Source organism: Rana temporaria, chromosome 4 (genome assembly GCF_905171775.1).
Source record: "Rana temporaria chromosome 4, aRanTem1.1, whole genome shotgun sequence".
NCBI lineage: Eukaryota > Metazoa > Chordata > Amphibia > Anura > Ranidae > Rana > Rana temporaria.
In genome coordinates, this window is record NC_053492.1 from 295508462 (window position 1) to 295525903 (window position 17442).

At 45.3% G+C, this 17442-nt stretch overlaps 1 protein-coding gene across 1 annotated transcript in view; it reads right to left on the reverse strand.

Annotated features, from left to right (window-relative positions):
• The window catches only part of HBS1L (HBS1 like translational GTPase), a 174415-nt gene that overhangs the window by 14695 nt on the left and 142278 nt on the right, over positions 1-17442 (reverse strand). The window contains exons 15-16 of the mRNA XM_040350475.1: positions 10699-10807; positions 615-715 (exon numbers count right to left, since the gene is read on the reverse strand). Coding sequence (XP_040206409.1) covers positions 615-715; positions 10699-10807 — 210 coding nt within the window. The remainder of the gene's footprint in view (positions 1-614; positions 716-10698; positions 10808-17442) is intronic.

A 17442-nucleotide genomic window follows, 5' to 3' on the forward strand; every position in this document is an offset into this window, starting at 1 on the left:
ACCTTTACAACCCCTTTAATTCTGTTATGGTCTCAGCTGGCATTTTTGCCTTGAGGAGAGGACATAAAAGGTGAACAGTGTTTCTTACTATCCTGCTGCTTTTCTACTGGCATTAATTATAACAGTGCACTGTAGACTATAAGGATCAGTACATGAAACTTGAAAACTAGGACATTTATTTTCGTCCATGTGACTGTTCTTAAATCTTTTGGCAATCAGCTGAATATTACAGTCACTTATTTAAAAAATTGTTTTTTATATATATATATATATATATATATATATATATATATATATATATATATATATATATATATAAAACTGTCATCCTGGCTTTGGGATTCCAACCCTCTATGATTTAAGATACACCTCAACAACACTTATCTATCTATGGTGAATATGTATTAGAAAAAAATGGAAGTTAGCTCAACTTCCCTTAATATGACCCGAATAAAGACTGTCCTTATTTTATAGTTCGATAGAAAGCTAAAATGTGTCGCCGTGGGAAATACAAAAGTGCCCTGGTAGTTTCAGAGAGTGAATTACAATATTTATATGCAATGTTAATTGCGTCGTATATCACTAAAAATAATATGAAACAAAACCGTTCTCACTTTGGCTTTTTCTTTACAACCTCCCCTGTGCTCTTGTGTAGGACACTGACCAGCTTCCTGATAGTGGCAGGCTCACTTACAGTTTGGTAGTGGATGATTACCTGGAATTAAGAAATATAAACAAAGCATAACACAATAGAAGGAAAAAAAGCATCTATTCTATATTCATAACCAGTGGGATGTAGTATACTAAAAGTTTAAGTAATCCGACATTGAAACAGACATTCTATGGGAAACATCAGGGTCAATGGTTATACCCAAGTCTGCCCACTGTAAACTGATTGAGAAACTGTTATGATATTGAAATTTAGTATATAAAACAGGGATTTGTCAAATCAATTCAATTCAAAAATAAAAAACCCCACAATTGTATGGATCCTGGGAGTGTTGTGAAAAAGGTACCTATACCCTATTCGACGAGGGGAGGTGCTGCCAAAAAAACACCAAAGAAAAAATAGCACCTACAAAGGCAATCAATTTCAATACAAAATTGTATTTATTGGACATGCATGTAAAAAGCAACCATGGCAAAGACGGGAAACCCCTTCCCCACATATACCCCTACCCCCTCACCCCATGCTGATCTCCCCAGATCCTGGCCCCCAAAATCGCTGCCACCCCTCTCCCCTCTCCAGTGAATATGCTCACCTTTCTGATAGTGACAGGTCTGGTTGTTTCAGTTATTTGTGTGAAGTGATCTGTAGACTGAATGGCTGTAATGAAAGCAAGTCTGCCTGCTTATTCACCTGGTTCGACCATCTGCAAGTGAACCCGTGTCCAAACCACTCAATTCAATGTGAGCCACCGACAAATAGTAGTTGTAAACAGACAACAAGGGGCGGAAGCGGCATATACCAATGCCGGCATTGGCAGGACTATAAACGTGTTGATTGGGGGGGTGATGAGCGTGTATCGCAATGAACAATAGTAATGTTATCATCCAAAGTGTACATACATGGGTTGGTGTCCTCTCATAGTATAGAGATCTGTCATACCATGCTGTATAGTTCATAAGTATAGTTCTCATACACACTTCCATTGACTCCCTTTTGGTCCAGCGTGCTGAACACTGATGTCAGATAAACTCAGCAGCTGATTGACCTTCACAGGGAGATGGTGCTAATGAGAGAGCTATAACCAACAACCTGCATGTGTATGGCCTTCCCAATAGTGTGCACACACACACGTGGATTTGTTGGAAATGAAAGACAACAGATTAACATGTATCAATAGAGTTGCAAACCAGATGCATCAACGTGCCATGTCATATCATGCCGATTCCCTTGATATCTTTCTCATATCCACCACCATTAACTCCCTTGTGGCTCCAGCCTGCTAGGCACGGATGTCAGATAAAAAACTCAGCAGATGATTGACCTTCACAGAAAGATGATGCCAATAAGAGATTTATAACCAACAACCTGCATGTGTATAGACTTCCCAGGAGTGTGCACACGTGGATTGTTGTTGATCCAGCCTGTTATGCAGTGTCTGCTTGTGCTTTTTACATGTATGTCCAATACATACATTAATCAATCACCTTTGTAGGTGCGGTTTTCCTTTGGTGTTTCTTTGGCTTATACACCAAGCCAGACCTCAGAAGGTATATTATGGTATCTGGCACAAAGCCATTAGTAGCAGATCACTTAAACAATCGCTGACTTGCTTTTTTCCCATAGTGCATCCTGGTGCCATGTCTTCCCCAGGTAGGTGATGCACACATCCACATGTAAAAGAAAAACGTGATTCATCAGACTAGGCTACCTTCCTCCATTGCTCCATGGTCCCATATTGATGCTCACATGCCCATTGTAGGCTCTTTTGGCTGTAGAAATGGGTCAGCCCATGCTCCTTGACTGGTCTGCGACTATGTAGCCCTATATGCAACAAACTGAGATGCACTGTGTTTTCTGTCACCCTTCTACTGAAACCAGCATTAACTTGTCCAGAAATTTGCGCTACAATAGCTCTTCTAATGGATTTGACTACACAGTCCAGCCTTCACTACCCATGTTCATCAATGACAGCCTTGGCCGCGCAAGATGCCGTCACCAGTTTTCCTTCCTTGGACCACTTTTAGTAGGTGCTGACCACTGCAGACCAGGACCATTCCACAAGAGCAACAGTTCTGTAGTTGCTCTGACCCAGTTGTCTATCCATTACAATTTGGCTCTTGTCAGAATCGCTCAAGTCCTCATGCTTGATCGTGGTTTCTGCTCAACACATGAATTTCAGAGACAACATGTTTACTTGCTGCCTAATAAATCCCACCAACTTTCATATGCCTTCGTAATGAGAAAATTAATGTTATTTACTTTACCTATCAGTGGTCATAATATTATGGCTGAACAGTATTTGTAGAGCCAATAATAGAGGTTTAATAACACATGGATGAATAAAAAGAGATTTTTAATACAGCTTACCTGTAAAATCTTTTTCTTGGAGTACATCACGGGACACAGAGCGGCATATTCATTACTATATGGGTTATATGGAGTACCTTCAGGTGATGGACACTGGCAATCTCAAAAACAGGAAGTGCCCCTCCCTATATAACCCCCTCCCATAGGAGGAGTACCTCAGTTTTGTAGCAAGCAGTATGCCTCCCAAAATGGTCCCCAAAAGAGGGGTGGGAGCTCTGTGTCCCGTGATGTACTCCAAGAAAAAGATTTTACAGGTAAGCTGTATTAAAAATCTCTTTTTCTTTATCGTACATCACGGGACACAGAGCGGCATATTCATTACTATATGGGATGTCCCAAAGCAATGCTTACAATGAGGGGAGGGAGAACATCTTCCTAAGACAAAAGGATTTAATTTAGAGATATACTCAAATCATAATAAATCCAACTTAGTTGAGAAAAAATAAATTTTTAAATTTAACTCAAAAGGGAGCCCCCCGGAATCCGAGGGTCTCAAACTGCAGCCTGCAGCACTGCCTGCCCAAAGGCTGTATCCGTATTCCTTCTTACGTCCAACTGGTAGAATTTTGTAAACGTGTGGACAGAAGACCAGGTTGCCGCCTTGCAAACTTGAGCCATAGAGATCTGGTGGTGTGCTGCCCAGGAGGCGCCCATGGCCCTAGTAGAATGAGCCTTTAATGATAACGGAGGAGGCAACCCTTTCAAGCCGTAGGCCTGAGTGATTAACTGTTTAATCCACCTCGAGATGGTGGATTTTGCAGCTGCCTGCCCCTTCTTGGGCCCATCCGGTAAAATGAACAACACATCTGTTTTCCGGATCTTCTCTGTAGCTTTAAGATAGGCCTTCATGGCCCTGACAATATCCAAGGTATGCAGCAACCCTTCCTTTCTGGAAGTAGGTTTAGGAAAGAAGGATGGTAATACCAAATCCTGGTTTAGATGAAAACTGGATATAACCTTTGGTAGGAAGGAAGGATGAGGGCGGAGAACGACCCTGTCCTTATGCAAAATAAGATATGGTTCCTTACAGGATAAGGCTGCCAGTTCCGATACTCTTCTGGCGGAAACTATGGCGACCAAAAATACTAACTTCCTTGTCAGTAAAACCAAAGGAATTTCAGCCAACGGCTCAAAAGGTTGTTTCTGTAAACTTGACAGAACAAGATTTAGATCCCACGGACAAAGCGGGGTTTTAACTGGAGGATTAATACGTAAGACCCCTTGAAGGAAGGTCTTAACTAGCGAGTGGGTGGCCAGCGGCCGCTGAAACCACACTGACAAAGCTGAAATCTGTCCTTTGATTGTGCTTAATGCCAGTCCTTTATCCACTCCTAGCTGGAGAAAACTTAATACTCTATCGATGGTAAACTTGCGAGAAAGCCATCGCTTGGACTCACACCAGCCTACATAGGCCTTCCAGACCCTGTAATAAATCACCCTAGAGACCGGTTTTCTGGCTCTGATTAGGGTAGAGATTACTTTCTGAGACAGACCTCTACCCCTGAGAATCAGGGATTCAGCTTCCAGGCCGTCAAATTTAGATGCCGTAAGGCAGGGTGGAGGATCGGACCTTGCGATAGCAGGTCTGGCCGTAGAGGAAGAGTCCAAGGGTCTCCCACTACCATCTTTAGGATTAGTGAATACCATGCCCTTCTGGGCCATGCTGGAGCTACCAGGATGACTGGTATGTGCTCCACCCTGATCCTGCGCAGCAGGCGGGGTAGTAACTGGAGCGGGGGAAATACATAAAGTAGTCTGAACTGATGCCAAGGGCAAACCAGCGCATCGGTTCCGCAGGCCATCGGATCCCTTGAGCGGGATATGAACCTGTCTAGTTTCTTGTTGAGTCTTGATGCCATGACGTCCACGTCCGGCACTCCCCATCTCTGGCAGAGTGTCTGAAAGACCTGTGGATGTAGAGACCATTCCCCCGGCAACAGAGTCTGGCGACTTAAAAAGTCCGCCTGAAGGTTGTCCACTCCTGGAATGAATATCGCCGATATGCAGGGCACATGAGCTTCTGCCCATAGGAGAATCAAGCTCACCTCTCTCTGAGCGGCTTGACTCTTGGTTCCCCCTTGGTGATTTATGTATGCCACTGCCGTGGCATTGTCCGATTGAATTCTCACCGGGAACCCCTGCAACTTGGACGTCCAAGCCCTGAGGGCTAGTCGAGCAGCTCTGAGCTCCAAGATGTTGATGGGCAACTGCTTCTCTGGCTTTGCCCAAGTGCCTTGGCGAGTGCAACCATCCAAAATTGCTCCCCAGCCTGTTAGGCTGGTGTCTGTGGTTACTATCTTCCAAGCCACTGGGCTGAAAGACTTCCCCTTCAGTAGATTCTGAGGGTCTAACCACCAACACAGACTTTGTCGGACTCTTGATGAGAGCGGCAAAGGGATATCTAAGGCCTGTGGCCTCCTGCTCCAGGCTGACAGGATGGCTGCCTGCAGGATGCGAGTGTGGCTCTGGGCGTACGGTACCGCCTCGAATGTGGCCACCATCTTGCCTAGTAACCTCATACATAGGCGAACAGTTGGTTCCTTCTTGCTTAGAACCAGTAGAATTAATTCCTTGATGGCTTTGACTTTTATCAGAGGCAGAAACACCCTCTGTTGTTCTGTGTCTAATCTCATGCCGAGATATTCCAACTGCCTTGTGGGCTGGAATGCTGATTTTTCTCGATTTAGGACCCAGCCGAACCTCTCGAGGTACTGAACTGTGAGGGCCACTGCTTGTTTCAAGCCAGGAGACGAGTGATCTATGACTAGGAGGTCGTCCAGGTATGCTAGGATTGTGACCCCTTGAATCCTTAGATTGGCTAGGATTGGAGCTAGGACCTTCGTGAACACCCGGGGGGCCGTAGCCAACCCGAAGGGAAGCGCCATGAATTGAAAATGACGTAGGGCCACCGAGAAGCGTAGAAATCTTTGATGTGGCTGGTAAACTGGAACATGAAGGTAAGCATCCTTTATGTCTATGGATGCCATAAAATCGTCCTTCTGAAGTGCGGCAACTGCTGACCGCACGGATTCCATCCGAAATGAGCGGACCTTTAGGTATGCATTTACAATTTTTAAGTCCAAAATTGGCCTGACATCGCCGTTGGGCTTTGGGATAATGAATAGGTTGGAGTAGAAACCTAGCCCCTGTTCTTGGACTGGTACCTCTACTATTACCTCCTGAGAGAGTAGATGATTCAATGCCGCTATTAATGCGGCTCCCTTCTTCGGATCGTTTGGTACTCTTGACTCCTGAAAATGAGGAGGAGGAAACTTTAGGAAGTCTAGTTTGTAGCCTGTAGCCACGGAGGACCGTACCCATTTGTCGGGAATGCTGGCCTCCCAAACCTCTGTAAAGAGACGCAGTCTTCCCCCCACCTTCGAGGGTGGGGGCGCCCCTTCATAAGGCCGGCTTGGGGGCTGGCTTTGCTGGCTTGCGAAACCACTGCTTCTTGCCTGCGCCGGCCTGTCCCTGCGACTTGTTAAAATTTGATCTTGCAGGAGGCCGTCGATACTGTTTGGTATTGGAGGGCCCCTGCCCAGGGGAGTACTGTCGTTTAAACGCAGGCCCCCGAAACTTCTTCTTGGTGGGCAAAAGAGTACTTTTTCCGCTTGAAATGGTCTGGATGTATTTGTCCAGGTCTTCTCCGAAGAGTCGTCCTCCATGGAAGGGGAACCCTACCAGGAGCTTCTTGCATGGGGGCTCTGCCTCCCAGCTCTTTAACCATAAGAGTCTTCTCATATGGATAAGGGATAATGATAGACGTGACGCTTGCTGGATCGAATCCTTAATCGCATCTACCGTAAATCGTATGGCCCTAGGGACGTCCGAAAATTCTTCTGCCTGCTGGGCAGGAATAAGTTTAAGCATCTGCTTAGCTTGATCCGATAATGCTTGCGCAACCCCAATTGCAGCCACAGCTGGCTGCACTACTGCCCTTGCAGTAGTGAAGGAGGTTTTAAGTAGCGTTTCCAAGCGTTTATCAACCGGATCCTTGAACACCTGTATGTTTTCTACAGGGCATGTTAAAGACTTGTTAACACATGAGATGGCTGCGTCTACAGCCGGGGCTGCCCATCTCTTGGAAAATTTCTCTTCCATAGGATATAAGGCAGAGAATCTCTTTGGTGGTACAAAGATTCTATCTGGCTTGGCCCAATCTTGGAACATAACTTCCTCTAGTAGAGGATGGATCGGAAAAACCGCATTGGTTTGAGGCGCTCTTAGTGAGCCCAAAGCTGAGACCGTTGATACTTGGAGATCTGGTACTGGCAAGTTGAACGTCCTATGGACCAAGTCTGTTAAAACTTGAACCCACCAGCTCTCCCCTTGGGAGGCTGCGCCAGACTCCTCCGTACCCGGATCCTCGATCCCTGAACCTACTTGGTCCTTGTCCAAGAGGTCTTCCCATTCCTCTGCGGAAGGGACCTCCTCATCTGAGGGTTCACGCTCGGGCGACGGAGATCTATTCCGTTTTCTGCCCCGCATAGCCTTGGCTATCATTTTTTCCATTCTTTTTTCCATCTCCTTTAGAGAGGTGGACAGTACCTCGTCCGTGACCACCCTAGGGTTGGACTGACCCGTGCCAGCTCCAGCCCCAGATCCCGATGGTCTCACCAAGGCTCCTTCTGGGGAAAGTAGCGGTAAGACTTTGTCCGAGACCCCGGACCCTCTGGGGGAATCCCCACCTTTTGTACCCTCCGAACCAGATGCCATGGTACAATACCGAGGTACGCCCGCTACTTAATGGTGTTTGGGAAAATAAATAGTTGTTGCCCACAAACCCTTTCTGGGGAAAAAAATGCCTTTCCTTATTAATCTTGGTTTTTTTTTTTTTTTTTTTTCTAAACCAAAGAAAGAAAAACCATTCTGTCCCCCTTTAGTAGTATTTGCCAATAAAAACTGCTGAAAAGAAAAAGAAAACCTATCTTTAGGGTGAAAGACAGTCTTTTTGAAGACTGTAATACTTTTCTTTGGCCACTGTGTGTCCTCGGCGCCCCACTCTGCCGCTCTGGTCCTTCCTCTCTCAGTTCCAACACATCACTGAGCTGGGAACTCTTTAGGAAGGGCCGCCCCTTCCTTTTACCTACGGGCCCGCCCTTCCCCTTCAGAAAAATGGCGCGAAATTGCGCCCATATCACGGGGACGCGCGCGCCCCCGCCGGCGGGGGGGGGGGGGGGGTTTTGGGGAGGCCCACACGAGGAGGTCAGAGGCTGATCCTGCCGTCCAGGCCAGGATCCACAGAGCGGCATTTATTTTTCTGCAGCAACCGCCTGGACCTCTCTGAGCAGGCTTGCAGGTAAGAGCATTCACTCTCTACATAAGAAACCTCAATAGATTCCCAGGGGCTTCTCTTAAAGAGAATTGTCACTATACACACAGGCCCTTTTCAATGCTACTAGCACCAGTTGCAATACTACCAGGGAGGTCACAATTATGGGGATTATACACATATAGAGTCATCCTATCTTAAGATATGTGACTCACCTTGCCAGATGCAGCGCATAAACCATAGGCATGTCCCGCTGTGACCTTCCCCCAGACAAAACCTGCTGCGAACCAAGTTCCGCAAGTTTCCCCTTCACTTACCTGCTCCATGCCGCAGGACTTTGCACAGCAAGAGGTCCAATCTTCCCCCATCTCCGTGGGGCGTCTAGACCTTCAGGCCCTGGGTTCCTATGAAGGATCCACTGTCCTGGGCCCATATAGCACCCTGGCAACAGAAACATTAGGCCCCCAAAGGTTTCTAAGTTCTGGGCCCAGAGTCCAGCTCTCTGTGACAGAAAGCATTATGGGCTATACCCCAATGGTTTGGAGTCCGGTTGCTGACCACTTTAGCACTGAGGCCTTTGGACAGAACCGGTTAGCCCACCTTAATCCCAAGGATGTGGAGGCAAGCTAAACCATGACCAACACCTAAGACACTGGCGTAAAAACTGAGGTACTCCTCCTATGGGAGGGGGTTATATAGGGAGGGGCACTTCCTGTTTTTGAGATTGCCAGTGTCCATCACCTGAAGGTACTCCATATAACCCATATAGTAATGAATATGCCCCTCTGTGTCCCGTGATGTACGATAAAGAAAACCTGGTAATTACAAACAGAAATTCATAAGGTCCCTGTGTGAAGCTTGCTTTACAGTAATGCTCTAGAGCAGTGGTTCTCAACCTGGGGGTCGAATGACAATTTGCCAGGGGTGAGCCTTTTCGCAGATGACCAGTAGGGCTGTCCATTGAGGCTGTGGCCACCCAGCTGGGCTGTTTCTGGAGCCCTCGGCCACCCACTCAGCCTCTTCGCAGCCGCCCATTCAGTTCACGGCATGGGTGGGGGGCAGAGACTAGAGGTCAGCTGACTGGTGAGCAATGTGAAGTGGGAGGGGCTGGAGGAGACCCTATCTCCTGATTTTGACATAGGTGTCACTGCTACGAGACACCACAAATTCACAGAGACACAGTGAAGCCAGAGACACAGCGAGTAAAACTACCTGTGATCCTAAGTTGGCTGATCAGAAATCTCCCAGCATTGCCACTGATCCCACCCCCCACCAGCACTGCCACTCGTCCCATTCCCCCCACCAAGGAGTAAGAGAAGGAATTAAAATAGAGAGTACATGGGGAGGGAGAGAAAAAGAGGGGGAGGGACAAAGAATAGGGAAGAGAAAGAACAAGAAAGAAGGCTAGAGAAAGGGATGGGGGGGGGGGGGGGATAGCATAGAGAGATAAAATGAAAAGAAAGGAGAACAAAGAGAAAGAGTGGCACATCCTAAAATGTACCATAAGGGGGTTTTAATATGGTACGAGTGGAATAGACTCGGAGTGCTAAATGTCCGTGGGTTAGGGGCAACAATTACTTGTCTTGCCTTGGATTCTGACAACCCACGCTACAAAAATAATTTTACTGTTAGGGGTCCCCACAACTTGGGAAACGTTATCAAGGGGTCATGGCACTAGAGAGGTTGAGAACCACTGCTCTAGAGTCTAGTCTCTAACTAGTCTCTCTAACTTTTTTGTCTTTGGCCAGATCCTCTGACAGATTATTATTATTAAAATATATGAAACCCAGCATCCCTTGTTTTCCTAGATATACCAATGTCCACTTTTGCCACTGGATGGTGCTGTCTGAGCATAGAGCAAGCATATGTTGAAGCACCATTGGCAAAACAAAAAAAAACACACGCACCCTCTTAATTCTGCAATACTGGAATTCACATGCCCCCCTTCCTTCATGCTACTCAGACAACAGCCATGACTCATAACTAATTATTCTGGTTACTGGGTTTTACAGCCATAGCTATTATATGCAGTATACAGCTATTTGTTTTAATCAGGTGAAATGTTATTGCAATTTTACAATTTTTACAGTTTGTTACATTCTAAATTAAACATTCAGCTATAGCTATTTTTGGTTAAGCCTGGTGTTTCTCCTAAAGGTACTTTAAAGGACACACTCATACAAACTCAGCACACTTGAATAATCACCCTCAGGACACCAGTGCTGCACCTGAAAAAAGTCAACTAGTTGGCAGATTTGTGCTACCAAAGCAGCAAGTGCTGCAATTTTCCTATCAACATCCTTTTTCATATGAAAACCAAGTATGATACGCACTTTGGTACTTTCATTAGTTCCAACAGCAAATTGAGCAAGAGAAAAAGCATACTTACTGGGAAACCTTGGGTTATAGGGACATCAAAGTTAAAGATCAGAACTCTGGCTCGGAAACGGGTACAGGCTTTGATAGGTTCATTTTGACTGCAAAACACGCATCCTACACTATAGACAAATAAAGAGAATTATTTAGTATTGGTAGATAACTAGATAACCTATTTATATCTGATTTCGTACATTGTGGGAAAAAATGAGGATGGAGAGGTGCATATTTTCTAGACACATACACAAAACATTATGAGATTCTGTTTAACTATTATTGCGTAATGGAAGCTTTTAGGTGGATTATATTGTTATAGTACTTTGTGCAGTTATAAGTAATGTCAAAGCAGGAACAAAGATCTACGTCTGTTATAGGACATTCCCTTGGTGGCAGGTTGCTTCTTTTTATCATGGTCTTACACATAGATTCTTCTGCTTCATATGAGCGGATACTATACAATATGGAAATCTTGTGCTTAACTGCGCACATTTAAGGCAATCGCCCCAGAATGTCACACACATTTTTCAGTGTGCTACTCCCCTCTTACTTTTCCTCATGGTTCTTTGGTGGCACTTTGCCTCTTTTTGTGATAGTCTCATACAACTTTTTTCTTTACCTTCTCATGTTGGTTGGTGCTCCTTCACCTCCACCCACCAATCCCTCACTTTTCCCATGCCCCTATTGAGCATTTATCACTGTACCGTGTTCACCATTCACATTGTTCTTACAATGGATATCGTTTCATTCACTCTAGACCTCACCCAAAATGACCTTCCTTTGTCGATCATACTCTGTGATGACTATGGAGATTGGATATCTATGGTCTGGGGAGGGTGCATGTACTCCCTGTTTTGGTGCTTTCAACTACCTCAGCTCTGAGGAGAGACCATTTTGCTGACCCTGGCCTTACCAATACTACATACTCTTATACTCTGATGTATGAAAGTACCCAGGACTGACCAACCTGTCTTTTTCTGTTCTGCTTATTTCAACATCAGATTTAATTATATAATTAAATATATATATTTTTATAGATATCTGATAGCATCCTCCCCTGAGGAAGTGTTTGTAACATGAAACGCGTCGGGCATTCAGGATGTAGCTACACACTTCTATAGGTCTTTAACTAGATACGTCTATCCAGTTCTATCATACTACAATATCTTGCTACTTTTTATCCAACAGTCTTTTTCCGCTGCCAAACCAACAGATGTATATACATGAATTTATATTGTGATGTATAACTACTTTTATATTTTTATTGACTATGTTATGTACGTTCATTAATTTATGACTATTTTGTCTTGGTTGCATTTATATCATGCGTCATTACTCTGTACACATTATGCAATATTATAATGAATGATACGTATTTATATTCTATATATCTGACCTAACCTTTCAATAACCTCATTCAAAGTCCCAACTTCCTTTCTTTGTTCATGTTGTTATAGGACATTAACATAGGCATGCACAGCCTATTGCATTAGGGTGTGCACCTCAAAGCTCCAACACATGCATGTGACATATTTACCGGCCTCTTCCCCACTATCCAGCCTGAAACAATGGGGGGGGGCGGTGAGCAAGGGGGACCCGGGCATCAGAAAGTAGATGAACCGGGACAGGAGGGGTGGCGGCGGTGGCATATATTGGAACCTATCCCCTGTATTTTACTCCTGTGGCAGCTAAATGTCGGAGAGAAGGAGGAGAACTGTCCTGTCCAGATTCTGGGGGTCATCAAGGAAGATCATGGTTTACCTGTCACCTACCCACGATCGGCGGGTAGATCGCGATTGACGGGTTGCCAACCTCAGGATTAGGGTGTGCCCAGGCACACCCCTTGTGCATGCCTATGGACATTAACCACTTCTGTCCAATTCTGACATTGCTTGCATGTATGTATCAGCATTTGTTTTCCAAAAACGGGATCAGAGTGGCTAAACAGCTGCACAATCACTTTTACAAGCAGATAATGACTGTAGCTGCACTAAGTTCTGCCAAGAGGAGTACCCATAGCAGAACTTAGTGCTTAGCAATAGAACAGTGCTCTGCCACCAGGCGGGGTCTAGGTAAGAAATTCAACGTCTCTGCTGAAGAGTCCACAGATCAGGAACATGCAGGAAATCCACAATGGCTATGGTACTATGGGTGATGAAAGACTCATCTTGGAATAGAATCCAAAGAGAGAAGAACCTCCATAGAAGAAGATAAACTTCTCTTAGAGAGAATAGTTCTGTCACCTGACATTAGCAGAAAAACACAAGTTTAGCCAATAGTGGAGAGAGAGTTATATACAGTAGGGGAATGTCGCTGCAGCTTTTTTTGTCCAGAGTCCAATTTAAGAGTTGTAATGAATTAAACAAAACTGTGTTCTGTACTATAAATGCTTCACATATACTTTAATAAAAATGATTTATCAGTTACAATGGGTGGTGTCACTGCCCCGGCCAACAGAAATGTGAATCAACCCTTGGAATCTGTATTGTTTTAACTTTTAATTTTCTAGTAACCAATCAAATAACAAGAGAGAAATCTGTGTGTAAAGACATGTTTGTGCCATTATAAATGAGTAGGACAGGACATTGTGTCCCACAGAGCCTTTGAAAATGTGTGATATACATGTGAACTGACCAAAAACCTTCAACTTTTTTGGCCTGTGATATCATATTACTACTTCCCAATAAAAAAAAATAGTTGTTGCAGACTGCTGTGCACACCCCAAAAGTATTATGGTTATATAATTTATTACAGACAGGTACAGTTCCAGGAATTTAGCTGTGGATAAGTTATACATTTTATTTCTTTAAAGACTAAGTTTACACCTTTTGAGAAAAAAATAAAATAAATGCAGATTTAAAAAAATGTGCATTTATAATTTTCTTACACTGCAGCCTGCAAAGCATAGCCAGGTCTCAATGCCAGGCTCATGCAGACTCTCAAGTACAGTTGTTTATCAGTACCTCCATACGGGCAGACAGCTACCGAAGTGCAGGACAGCGCTCTCCTAGTGTACTGAGAACTACAGGCTGTCTGCCGCGTGGAAGGGAGTAGTTCATTCATTCACAGAGCTCTGTAAATTAATGATGCGGTTGTCTGAGTGGAGCCTCACACAGCCGTGCTGTTTTTTAAGTGTGACAGTGGGTATAGGAAGAGGATCCCCTGCCCAATGTTGGGGGGGGGGGGCATTGGGGGGCTGCTCTAAAGTAACATGTTACACCCAAATACAGGTATAACATGTAACATGCCAAAAATAGGATTTTTGTACTCACCGTAAAATCCTTTTCTCTGAGTTCATGGACGGACACAGCACTCTCTTGACAAAGTGGGTATTCAGCCTTCAACCAGGAGAGGACTAGGCAGAAAATAGGTTAAACGTTTAAACACATCAAAAAACTGTACAGTACCGTCCCGGGGGTGGTGGCTCTAGGTACAACCCCTCTCCCTGCACCATGCAGCTCAGTTCGTCAAAAAGCAGTACAAACATAAAAAAGAGGGGTGGTTGCTGTGTCCATCCATGAACTCAGAGAAAAGGATTTTACGGTGAGTACAAAAATCCCTTTTTCTCTTTCGTTCATGGATGGACACAGCACTCTCTTGACAAAGTGGGACTTCCCAAGGCAGATTCAAAAAAACGAGGGGTGGGAACAGCATTAAAACAAACTTCACCCCAACAAAAACCAGAACTCCTCAACGGAGGAGTTGCAACTTTTAAAAGACGCCTGCAAAACCTTGCGGCCGAATGAAGCATCCGAAGATGCACTCACATCAACTTTGTAAAATTTTGTGAAAGTGTGAACGGACGACCAATTCGCTGCCTAACACACCTGGGAAACGGACGTTTGGTGTCGAAAAGCCCAAGAGGCACCTATTGCCCTGGGCGCATGTCCCTTTAGGGCATAAGCCTGGATCACGATCTGCATGATCTACCTAGAAATGGTGGACGACGAGACAGCCAGGCCTTTCTTAGGACCAGCTACCTAATTGATTCAGGCCTCTGGAACGGAGCAGTAGCCGACAGGTACACCCGCAGAGCCCGAACAACGCCCAAGGAGTGCAACACAGTCTCTTTTGGATGCGACGGGCGAGGACACAAGGATGGAAGTACAATATCCTCATTGAGATGAAAAGCTGAAACGATCCTAGGAAGAAAGGAAGGCTGCGGGTGCAGCACTACCTTATCCTTGTGAAAGACCAGAAACCAGAAACGGAGCCTTGCAGCCACCAAAAAGACCACCTCCTGAAAAAGTGTCAGCAAGGGAATCTCCCTAATGTTCTCAAACGGAGGTTTCTGAAGCTCTGAGAGGACCAGGTTCAAGTCTCACGGAGGAAGTGGAGGACGGACCGGAGGGGCCACATGCCAAATCCCCTGTACAAACGTACTCACTAGTGAGTGAGCCGCCATGGGTCTCTGAAAAAAAGCCGCCAAGGCAGAAATCTGCCCCTTAATCGTACTCGAGACAAGCTTTTGGTCCACCCCACACTGTAAGAACAGCAGGACCCTGGAAACCGAATAGGTACGCGGACACCATCTCCTCACACAGAGAGATGTAAGCCTTCCATGTGCGATGGTAAATCTTCCTGGAAGCCAATTTCCGTGCCCTCAACATGGTAGAAATTACTGAATCCGACAGGCCTCGGTGGCTCACTCGGATTTGACTATGAAGGGCACTTGTCCCCAGGGCTGTGGAGTCCGTAGATAAATGTTCCGACTCCGACTCCCCGACTCCGACTCCTCTGTATTAATATGCGAATGTATTTTATACATTCCTTGAGGGAAAGAAACGCAACCTACCACAGGACTACTGGCTGGGAAGCCAACAGTCTACTGTATTGCACAGTTTAAGCAAAAGACAAACACAATGAAAACAATCAAGTGACTGGATAGTAGCAGCAGGCATAAACATCAGGAACAGGATCTTTACCAGTTCAAAAATACAAACCACATTATTTGGTTGTTTTAGAACAAAAACAAAGCTTATCTATAATGAACCAAAAACAAAATCTGCAAAACCTAGAAATGGTTTATATTAATCTTGAAATGTAGTCCTAGGCTTAGCAAATGCAAATCAATTCAATGTAGAGTTCTAAGGAAGAGAATTGCCTCTGCCAGATCCTCTTTCATAGAGGCTCTTAAGTCAGACTTTATTATTTTTAGGGCTGAAAATAATCTTTCGACACTGACTTGGGTGGGTGGCATTGCAGTAACTATTCTGGCCACATCACTAACGATCTCTGGATAAACAAGGATGGCTTCTTCAACAGTAAGTTTTGATGAGCGATCATACTTTTCAACTTCTTTTAGTGCTTTATAAAACTCCTGTTGGAATTTTTTTATTTGGACACTTACTGGTTCTCTAACATGCGTTCCCTGTAAAAGCAGAACACAACACTATGGAAAGTATAAGTATTGCAGCTCCTAATTGTGCGTTGCGTGCCATATAGTGAAGCACATGAAAAGCATGCTTCTTCACGGTCACTTCGTGTTCGTTTTGCGGTTACGTGAGGCACTGCATGCATTGGTCTTTATTCTTACAGTAGAGAAGTCATTAATTATAACTTTTTGTGAATTGGGACATTTAAACTTGCTTTTTTTTTTTTTTATTCCAATCTAAATTTAGTAGGAGTAGGAGTCGGAGTCGGAGCATTGTTTGCCGACTCCGACTCCAGGTACCCAAAATTTCCCCCGACTCCGACTCCTCGACTCAGACTCCACAGCCCTGCTTGTCCCATCTAAGCAGAATCTCGTTCTGCAACACTCAAGTGTGAAATTGAGCATACGGCACCGCCTCAAACTAAGCTACCATGAGACCCAGGACCCGCATGCAAAAACGCTTTGGGATGTCAGCCGCTGCACCGCTGTCCGAAGAGACTGCAGCTTTTCCACTGGGAGAAACACCCTCGCCACCAAGGAGTGCAGAATCAACCCCAGGTATTCCAGGCGTTAAGTCGGGGGCCAAGACTGACTTCTGGGTGTTCAACACCCAACCAAATTCTCGGAGGGCCTGACAGGCTATAGACACGCCCTCCTCTAATTCTGAGCTTGAGGTGGCCCTCAGAAGCAGGTCGTAAAAGTAGCCCACGATAGCGATGCCACGCTGTCCTAGCAGGGCCAGAATAGGAGCCAGCACCTTGGTAAACGCCCTTGGTGCCGAAGCCAAGCCGAAGGGGAGAGCCACAAACTGATAGTGATCCTCCCAACCGCAAACCGCAGGAATCTCTAATGTCCAGATGGGGACATGTAAATAAACGTCCTTGATGTCCAATGACGCCAGAAAGTCCCCTGGATGGAGAGTCGCGACAACAGAGCGAATTGACTCCATCCTGAATCTTTGCACTCTCACAAAGCAATTTAGGGTTTTGAGATCTAGGATAGGACAGACCCTGTCCTCCTTTGGCACTACGAATAGGTTCGAGTAAAACCGTTCCTGTGCCGGAACAGGTATGATCACCCCACATGCCAGCAGATCCTGAACCGCCCCAAACAGGGCTTCCAGACATGCCAGCTGAAGCTGGAGGTTGGAAGGAAAAAATCTGCTCGGTGGACGAGAAATGGGTAGGGGCAGACCTTCATGCGGACTGTGGCTTTGCTGCAGGCTTATTGGGTTTGCGAAACCAGGGACGTTTATGACCCTCAGCAGGCGCTTTGTCGGCCTGGGAGCGTTTACCTGCAGCACTGGAAAAAATATAAAATCGCGCTACCTCTAAACCATGTGAAACAAATGTTTGAATCACAAAACACACAAAGCTATGTGATATA